Source organism: Triticum aestivum, chromosome 1B (assembly GCF_018294505.1).
Source record: "Triticum aestivum cultivar Chinese Spring chromosome 1B, IWGSC CS RefSeq v2.1, whole genome shotgun sequence".
Taxonomy (NCBI): domain Eukaryota; kingdom Viridiplantae; phylum Streptophyta; class Magnoliopsida; order Poales; family Poaceae; genus Triticum; species Triticum aestivum.
In genome coordinates this window covers 125,461,436-125,471,868 of record NC_057795.1, presented here as the reverse complement: position 1 = coordinate 125,471,868, position 10,433 = coordinate 125,461,436, and the positions used below count along the sequence as shown (strand labels likewise).

General features: G+C 57.7%; 1 protein-coding gene across 1 annotated transcript; it reads left to right on the top strand.

Annotated features, from left to right (window-relative positions):
• Positions 1 to 8,042: 8,042 nt before the first annotated feature.
• LOC123088041 (tryptamine hydroxycinnamoyltransferase 2) lies at positions 8,043 to 9,991 on the top strand. Its single transcript, XM_044510191.1, has 2 exons — positions 8,043 to 8,470; positions 8,596 to 9,991. Exons 1-2 carry the CDS (start codon positions 8,099 to 8,101, stop codon positions 9,388 to 9,390), a joined length of 1,167 nt encoding a protein of 388 aa, XP_044366126.1. The 5' UTR covers positions 8,043 to 8,098; the 3' UTR covers positions 9,391 to 9,991.
• The last annotated feature ends 442 nt before the right edge of the window (positions 9,992 to 10,433 follow it).

Sequence of the window (10,433 nt, the reverse complement as noted above, 5' to 3'; positions counted from 1 at the left end):
ACCTCATACATGCGGGGTGTTGTGGTGGCATGTCCGAAGAGGCGACACGCGTCTCAGAGGTGTGGCCCCCCTCACGGACGACGCCGGCGCCGGAACCTGGAGGGGGGAAATGGACGCATTGGGTCTACATGGAGGCGATCTTGCTGTGGGCCTGGCCCGGATGTTGCTCCAACGTGTTCCTATGGGCTGACCTAACACAACCGGGTGGAGAAGTCCACTGGTCAAAGCTCGTCCGTGCAAAGTCAAAGGGCTAGATCTCGTGGTCAAACGCTACAGGTTTAGGCGGGACGGGGGCCCTTGGGGGTAGCAATGCCACCGGAGCGTCACACCGGGACCTCATACATGTGGGGTGTTGTGGTGGCATGTCCGAAGAGGCGGCACGCGTCTCCAGGGTGTGGACCTCCTCACGGACGGCGTCGCCGCCGGCACCTGGAGAGGGGAAACGGACGCGTCGAGTCTACACGGAGGGGATCTTGCTGTGGGCCTAGCCTGGATGTTGCTCCAAAGTGTTCCTATGGGCTGACCTAACACAACCGGGTGGAGAGGTCCACTGGTCAAAGCCCGTCCGTGCAAAGTCAAAGGGCTAGATCCCGTGGTCAAACGCTACAGGGTTAGGCAGGACGGGGGCCCTTGGGGGGTAGCAATGCCACCGGAGCATCGCACCGGGACCTGATACATGCGGGGTGTTATGGTGGCATGTCGGAAGAGGCGACACACGTCTCCGGGGTGTGGCCCCCCTCACGGACGGCGCCGCCGCCGGCACTTGAAGGGGGGAAACGGACGCGTCGGGTCTACATGGAGGGGATCTTTCTGTGGGCGTGGACCGGATGTTTCTCCAAAGTGTTCCTATGGGCTGACCTAACACAAGTGGGTGGAGAGGTCCACTCGTCAAAGCCCGTCCATGCAAAGTCAAAGGGCTAGATCTCGTGGTCAAACACTACAGGGTTAGGCGAGACGGGGGCCCTTGGGGGGTAGCAATGCCACCGGAGCATCGCACCGGGACCTGATACATGCGGGGTGTTGTGGTGGAATGTCCGAAGAGGCGGCACGCGTCTGCGGGGTGTGCCGCCCTCACGGACGGCGCCGCCGCCGGCACCTGGAGGGGGAAAACAGACGCGTCGGGTCTACACGGAGGGGATCTTGCTATGGGCCTAGCCCGGATGTTGCTCCAAAGTGTTCCTATGGGCTGACCTAACACAACCGGATGGAGAGGTCCACTGGTCAAAGCCCGTCCGTGCAAAGTCAAAGGGCTAGATCTCGTGGTCAAACGCTACAGGGTTAGGCGGGACGGGGGCCCTTGGGGGTAGCAATGCCACCGGAGCGTCGCACCAGGACCTTATACATGCGGGGTGTTGTGGTGGCATGTCGGAAGAGGCGGCACGCGTCTCCAGGGTGTGCCCCCCCCCCTCACGGACGGTGCCGCCGCCGGAACCTAGAGGAGGGAAACGGACGTGTCGGGTCTACAGGGAGGGGATCTTGCTGTGGGCCTGGCCCGGATGTTGCTCCAAAGTGTTCCTATGGGCTGACCTAACACAACCGGGTGGAGAGGTCCACTGGTCAAATCCCGTCCGTGCAAAGTCAAAGGGCTAGATCTCGTGGTCTAACGCTACAGGGTTAGGCGGGACGGGGGCCCTTTGAGGGTAGCAATGCCACCTGAGCATCGCACCGGGACCTCATACATGTGGGGTGTTGTGGTGGCATGTCCGAAGAGGCGGCATGCGTCTTCGGGGTGTGCCCCCCACCTCACGGACGGCGCCGCCGCCGGCACCTGGTGGGGGGAAACGGACGCGTCGGGTCTACAAGGAGGGGATCTTGTTGTGGGCCTGGCCCGGTTGTTGCTCCAAAGTGTTCCTATGGGCTGACCTAACACAACCGGGTGGAGAGGTCCACTGGTCAAAGCCCGTCCATGCAAAGTCAAAGGGTTAGTTCCCGTGGTCAAACGCTATAGGGTTAGGCGGGACGGGGGCCTTTGGGGGGTAGCAATGCCACCGGAGCGTCGCACCGGGACCTCAAACATGCGGGGTGTTGTGGTGGCATGTCCGAAGAGGCGGCACGCGTCTCCGGGGTGTGCCCCCCTCACGGACGGCACCGCCGCCAGCACCTGGAGGGGGAAAACGGACGCGTCGGGTCTACACGGAGGGGATCTTGCTGTGGGCCTGGTCCGGATGTTGCTCCAAAGTGTTCCTATAGGCTGACCTAACACAACCGGGTGGAGAGGTCCACTGGTCAAAGCCCATCCGTGCAAAGTCAAAGGGCTAGATCCCGTGGTCAAACGCTACATGGTTAGGCGGGACGGGGGCCCTTGGAGGGTAGCAATGCCAACGGAGCATCGCACCGGGACCTCATACATGCGGGGTGTTGTGGTGGCATGTCCGAAGAGGCGGCACGCGTCTCCGGGGTGTTGCCCTCCTCACGGACGGCATCGCCGCCGGCACCTGGAGGGGGGAAACGGACAAGTCGGGTCTACACGAAGGGGATCTTGCCGTGGGCCTAGCCCGGATGTTGCTCCAAAGTGTTCCTATGGCCTGACCTAACACAACCAGGTGGAGAGGTGCGCTGGTCAAAGCCCGTCCGTGCAAAGTCAAAGGGCTAGATCCCGTGGTCAAACGCTACAGGGTTAAGCGGGACGGGGGCCCTTGGGGGGTAGAAATGCCACCGGAGTGTCTCACCGGGACCTCATACATGTGGGGTGTTGTGGTGGCATGTCCGAAGAGGCGGCACGCGTATCCGGGGTGTGCCCCCCCCCCTCACAGACGGCACCGTCGCCGTCACCTGGAGGGGGGAAACGGACGCGTCGGGTCTACCCGGAGGGGATATTGCTGTGGGCCTGGCCCGGATGCTGCTCCAAAGTGATCCTATGGGCTGACCTAACACAACCGGGTGGAGACGTCCACTGGTCAAAGCCCGTCCGTGCGAAGTCAAAGGGCTAGATCCCATTGTCAAACGCTACACGGTTAGGCGAGACGGGGGCCCTTGGGGGGTGGCAATGCCACCGTTGCATCGCACCGGGACCTCATACATGCGAGGTGTTGTGGTGGCATGTCCAAAGAGGCGACACGCGTCTCCGGGGTGTGCCCCCCTCACAGACGGCGCCGCCGCCGGCACCTGGAGGGGGGAAACGGATGCGTCGGGTCTACACGAAGGGGATCTTGCTGTGGGCCTGGCCCGGATGTTGCTCCAAAGTGTTCCTATGGGCTGACCTAACACAACCGGGTGGAGAGGTCCACTGGTCAAAGCCCGTCCGTGCAAATTCAAAGGGCTAGATCTCGTGGTCAAACGCTACAGGGTTAGGCAAGACGGGGGCCCTTGGGGGGTAGCAATGCCATCGGAGCTTCGCACCGGAACCTCATACATGCAGGGTGTTGTGGTGGCATGTTCGAAGAGGTGGCACGCGTCTCTGGGGTGTGGCCCTCCTCACGGACGGCGCCGCCGCCGGCACCTGGAGGGGGGAAACAGACGCGTCGAGTCTACACGGAGGGGATCTTGCTGTGGGCCTAGCCCGGATGTTGCTCCAAAGTGTTCCTATGGGCTGACCTAACACAACCGGGTGGAGAGGTCCACTAGTCAAAGCACATCTGTGCAAAGTCAAAGGGCTAGATCCCGTGGTCAAACGCTACAGGGTTAGGCGGGACGGGGGCCCTTGGTGGGTAGCAATACCACCGGAGCATCGCACCGGGACCTCATACATGCGGGGTGTTGTGGTGTCATGTCCGAAGAGGCGGCACGCATCTCCGGGGTGTGCCCCCCCCCTCACGGACGGCGCCGCCGCCGGCATCTGGAGGGCGGAAACGGACGCGTCGGGTCTACACGGAGGGGATCTTGCTGTGGGCCTGGCCCGGATGATGCTGCAAAGTGTTCCTATGGGCTGACCTAACACAACCGGGTGGAGAGGTCCACTGGTCAAAGCCCGTCCGTGCAAAGTCAAAGGGCTAGATCCCGTTGTCAAACGTTACAGGGTTAGGCGGGACGGGGGCCCTTGGGGGTAGCAATGCCACTGTTTCATCTCACCGGGACCTCACACATGCGGGGTGTTGTGGTGGCATGTCCGAAGAGGCGACACGCGTCTCCGGGGTGTGGCCTCCCTCACGGACGACGCCGCCGCCGGCACCTGGAGGGGGGAAATGGACGCGTCGGGTCTACATGGAGGCGATCTTGCTGTGGGCCTGGCCCGGATGTTGCTCCAAAGTGTTCCTATGGGCTGACCTAACACAACCGGGTGGAGAGGTCCACTGGGTTGACCGGGCCTGGCCCGGATGATGCTCCAAAGTGTTCCTATGGGCTGACCGGGTGGAGAGGTCCACTGGTCAAAGCTCGTCCGTGCAAAGTCAAAGGGCTAGATCTCGTGGTCAAACGCTACAGGGTTAGGCGGGACGGGGGCCCTTGGGGGGTAGCAATGACACCGGAGCGTCGCACCGGGACCTCATACATGCGGGGTGTTGTGGTGGCATGTCCGAAGAGGCGGCACGCGTCTCCAGGGTGTGGCCCTCCTCACGGACGGTGTCGCCGCCGGCACCTGGAGGGGGGAAACGGACGCGTCGAGTCTACACGGAGGGGATCTTGCTGTGGGCCTGGCCCGGATGATGCTCCAAAGTGTTCCTATGGGCTGACCTAACACAACCAGGTGGAGAGGTCCACTGGTCAAAGCCCGTCCGTGCAAAGTCAAAGGGCTAGATCCCGTGGTCAAACGCTACAGGGTTAGGGGGACGGGGGCCCTTGGGGGTAGCAATGCAACCGGAGCGTCGCACCGGGACCTCATACATGCGGGGTGTTGTGGTGGCATGTCCGAAGAGGCGGCACGCGTCTTCGGGGTGTGCCCCCCCCTCACGAACGGCGCCGCCGCCGGCACCTGGAGGGGGGAAACGGACGCGTCGGGTCTACACGGAGGGGATCTTGCTGTGGGCCTGGCCCGGATGTTTCTCCAAAGTGTTCCTATGGGCTGACCTAACACAACCGGGTGGAGAGGTCCACTGGTCAAAGCCCGTCCGTGCAAAGTCAAAGGGCTAGATCCCGTGGTCAAACGCTACAGGGTTAGGCGAGACGGGGGCCCTTGGGGGGTAGCAATGCCACCGGAGCATCGCACCGGGACCTCATACATGTCGTATGGTGTGGTGGCATGTCCGAAGAGGCGGCACGCGTCTCCGGGGTGTGGCCCCTCTCACGGATGGCGATGACACGGTAGTAGACGTTCTGCGGTAACGATGCAGCGTGAATATTATTGAATACTCGGAGCGCGATAAAATCATGAAATTTTTACACGACGTGGGCGCTTGTGTTGTAGGACAGACGGTAATTTTTCATAATTTTTGGTGATGGAGAAGTATCTGAACACTTCCCTCTACGCGGATTGCTCTCCGCGTGTCTACGAATGTGGCTGGCGGCCTCCGGTGGCGCTCATGCCGCCAAATCTTACGTAGACGGCCTCTCACATGTCTGGAAGTGTTGTGGCGGTTACAAACGCCCGGCACGCGTCTCCGGGGTGTGCCCCCCCTCACGGACGGCACCGTCGCCGGCACACGGCGGCAGCGACGCCCGTGAGGGGGCACTCCCCTGAGCAGCGTGTCGGGTGCCTACGCCTGCCACCATGTGTCCACAAAACCGTAGGAGGGCCCACCGCAACACCTGGCGGCATTGCTACCCTCCCAGGTACCCCGTCCCGTCTAACCCTGACACAGACGACCATCGGGTCTAGCCCTTTGACTTTCGCCGGACGGGGTTTGACCGGTGGACCTTTTCACCTGGTTGTCATAGCCCAGCCCATAGCTAGACCCCCCAACACCGTCCCGGCCCAACCCACCTAAGATTCCCTCCGTGTCGGCCCCACGTGGCCGTTTCCCCCCTCCGTGACACGGTGGCAGCAACGCCCGTGAGGGGGGCACACCCCGGAGCCGCGTGTCGGGTGCCCTAGCCTGCCACCAGGCTTCCACAACCGTAGGAGGGCCCACCGCGACACCTGGCGGCATTGCTACCCCCCCCCCCAGGTACACCGTCCCGTCTAACCCTGACACAGATGACCGCCGGGTCTAGCCCTTTGACTTTCGCCGGACGGGGTTTGACCGGTGGACCTTTTCACCTGGTTGTCATAGCCCAGCCCATATCTACACCCCCAACACAATCCCAGCCCAACCCACCCCAAGATTCCCTCTGTGTCGGCCCGACGTTGCCGTTTTCCCCCTCCGGGACACGGCGGCAGCGACGCCCATGAGGGGAGGGGCACACCCCGGAGCCGCGTGCTGGGTGCCTGCGCTTGCCACCATGCTTCCACAACCGTAGGAGGGCCCACCGCAACACCTGGCGGCATTGCTACCCCCAAGGTACCCCGTCCCGTCTCCCTTCTCCGTAACACAACGGAAGCGACGCCCGTGATGGGGCAATCGATATATATATATATATATATATATATATATATATATATATATATATATATATATATATATATATATATATATATATATATATATATATATATATATAATCGAGATATGTTTTCTGTACATAAGGCACATTTAAGTTAATCTAATTATTTTGGAAAAAATAAAAAGGAAAAAAGAGAAAATAAATAAAATATAAAAAAAAATTAGAAATATATGCCTACGGCTATTCCGTCGGCATAGCCGCAGCCACGGAAGGGTAGAGCCCTGGATCAATGACGTGGCGTATGGCGCGGATCGATGACGTGGCACTGTCCATGGGCCAGACCTATGCCGACGGCATAGATATGCCACCCCACGGACCGGTGATCGTTTCAGATCGTTGACGTGGTGGATCACGCGGATCGATGACGTCGGCATAGCTATGCCGACGGCCTTGCTGTCAGCATAGCTATGCAGACGGCCACTGTTAGGCCCCGCTTCGTGACGTCAAAGGATGTCGCCGCCCGGGTAGCTGGGCCCATAGATACGCCGACGACCGCCTCTATGCCGCCGGCCGCCGTAGGCATATTGACTTGGATGCCGACGGCTGATCTGTGCCGACGGCCCCCGTCGGCATAGATTTGTGTATGCCGATGGCTTTTCTACGCCGACAGCCTGACCTGGGCCGTCGGTATACATCCATCTATGCCGACGGCCATAGATTTGGCCGTCGGCAATTGGGTAAATTCTGGTAGTGTGACATCCTTAAAAAACATCTAAATGTGAATTAGACAAAAAAAACATCTAAATGTGAATTAGACGAACTATTAATCCATACTACTATCCATGACCGTGCACCCAAGAGATCAGCGTTGGTCCATCTAGCTAGTCCATACTACTACCGGCCTGATCATGCACCTGGGCACCTAGGTAGATATGATCTTACCTACCAAGATATTACACCGTTGACTAACCAATCAACAATCGTGTACTGGAGATGCTTAATCTTGTGCTTTTTGTCCTTACTTGATGCATCAAACACATCATGCTATCATCACTGATATTTAAGAGTGCAACGAAATAAAACGAATTATACACCGTATGTTTAAGGTAGCTCCGCTAATTCCATATATAGTCCCCGAAACCCATAGGCGCCACTAAGTTTGGCTGAAGTTCGATCCAGTCACTACATACTAGTCTTTCAGTTGGGTCTAGTTATGGTTGAACATCTACGCGCAACTTCAAGGTAGTTCATCCACAACTAAATAATGAAACCTGCCGTAGACTTACATGCTGTGTGGATGAGGTTCGTTTAGAAAACCTAGTATTTATTTTGGAGGCAGAACTTGCTGGCCAAGGTTGAAGAAGACGCGGAGAGGAGACTGTTGTCGGAAGGCCGAGAATTCAACAGGGAATGTTCGTACGTACGAGTACGAACACCACTCTCTTGGTATGCCACGCGCTTACAAATCACCTTTGCGCCGTTAGCCAGAAAATTGAGCAGCCACATGCACGCACGCCCGGGGTTGGTGCTCGTGGCGTCAACGTTACCAACCCAAATTTTGACTAACCAGCCAACCTATTAACTTACCTTCGAGGGTATTCCGACTGGCCGGCTGGCGCCAAAAAATCCCACCGCCTATATATACATGCACACGCTAACCTACGCTAACCCAACGACCCACACAACACAACGAGCCACACAAAACAAACACACACGAGCATTAGTTAGCTTGGGTGCTCCAGCAATGGCAGTGACGGTGGAGATCACGCAGAGAACGGTGCTCGAGCCCTCACGGGACTCGGCCCGCGGCGGCGGCAAGAAGGTCCCTCTCACCGTCTTCGACCGCGCCTCCACGGACGGCTACATCCCGGCCGTCTTCGCGTGGAACGCACCGGCGCCGACCAACGACGCGCTCAAGGCCGGCCTCGTCGCCGCCGTCGCCAGGTTCCCGCACCTCGCCGGGAGGTTCGCTGCGGACGACCACGGCCGGAAGTGCTTCCACCTCAACGACGCCGGGGTGCTCGTTCTCGAGGCCACCGCGGACGCGGACCTTGCCGACGCGCTGGCGCACGACGTGTCCGCGCACATCAACGAGCTCTACCCGAAGGCCGAAAAGGTGATGAGATGCAGAGTATTTTTACACGTCCAAATAAGAATTTCTACACGTAACATAAAGCACATCAGATATCAGTACTGTAGGGTTGAAACCATGCTGATGATTTTGACACTTTTGGGTCTCAGGAACGTGCGAATGCGCCCATCTTCCAGGCGCAGCTGACGAGGTACGCGTGCGGCGGTCTGGTGATCGGCACCGCCTGCCATCACCAGGTCGCCGACGGTCAGTCCATGAGCGTCTTCTACACCGCGTGGGCCAGCGCCGTCCGCACCGACTCGGCAGTCCTCATGTCGCCGTTCGTCGATCGCTCGGCCACCGTTGTCCCCCGAAGCCCACCGACGCCGGCGCATGATCACCGGAATATCGAATTCAAGGGCGAGCTCAGTTGGAGCCACTCGTATGGTGTCCTCTCCATGGACAGGATCAAGAACCTGGCCGTGCACTTCCCGGACGAGTTCGTCGCCGACCTCAAGGCCCGTGTGGGCACGCGCTGCAGCACGTTCCAGTGCCTCCTTGCGCACGCGTGGAAGAAGATCACGGCGGCGCGGGATCTGGCGCCAGATGATTTCACGCAGGTGAGGGTCGCCGTCAACTGCCGCGGCCGCGCAAAGCCTTCCGTGCCCATGGACTTCTTCGGGAACATGGTGCTCTGGGCGTTCCCGAGGATGCAGGTTCGGGACCTCCTGTCCAGCAGCTACCCAGCGGTGGTCGGCGCCATCCGGGACGCCGTCGCGCTCGTCGACGACGAGTACATCCAGTCGTTTATCGACTTCGGGGAGGCGGAGCGCGGCGTGATTGAAGCAAGGTTTTGGTTACCGAATGAGGTAATTTTATCGAGGGGGACTGATAAATGTGGTTACCACGGTTACCGAGAAATACCGACAAATACCGAGAATATTTCGAGCGAATTTTATAGTTGAATTTTGAATTCAAATAAGAAAATGAACGAATATTCAAACCAGAGACCTCTCAAAACAGGAACTAGGTTGCTACCAACATGCCATAACCAACTTTCATTGCATTAATTAGACCCTACATACCTTACTGTAAATCGAGTGTTTAAATTCAAAAATTTCAAAAAAATGGTATTTTTTGCTCGGTATGACGATTTACCGAGGGGCACGGAAATACGTGGTAACCATGGGAAATCTTGAAATTTCGACTGGTAACCAAAACCTTGGATTGAAGACGGCGGCGAGGAGCTGGCGTCGACGGCTGCGACGCCAGGCACAATGTTTTGCCCTGACCTGGAGATTGATAGCTGGCTCGGATTCCGGTTCCACGACCTCGACTTTGGCTGCGGGCCGCCCTGCGCGTTCCTACCGCCGGACCTGCCCATCGAAGGAATAATGATCTTCGTGCCGTCGTGCGACCCCAAGGGCGGTGTCGACCTCTTCATGGCGCTCGATGACGAACACGTCCGGGCTTTCAAGCAGATCTGCTACTCCATGGACTAAGCATCCAGAGACCATATATATAGTATACTCATATAGATATGCACAAGAGAGTAACACAACGGAATTATATACTCCCTAAGAACTGCATTCTTGCGTGCTTAACTGCATACTTGGCTCATTGGCTTGTACTCATGTAATCATAGTTCATAACATGTTTGCAAAGATTGGTGTAATTTATTTGTAGTAACTAGAACATGATAGCGCATGGTGTTGCGCCTCCAAAAATAATGAATTTGAAAATAAATATATGGAAAATAAAGATATAAATTTCAAAAGTGATTGAGATGCCTGGTAGAATTTGAATTATTTGAATTATGATGTGTTGATGTGATGGTGTGGTATTTTCTTTTTCAAGGATGCGTCATCAGAAGCATAGATAGAAGGGCCCATAATAGGCAGAGCATTCATTACAACCTAGCCACGGCTTAGAAAGCCAAGAAGATCCACATGTGGATCACTCGCCACTACCCAACCTATTGACCGTACATGGGAGAGAGCCTTGCTCC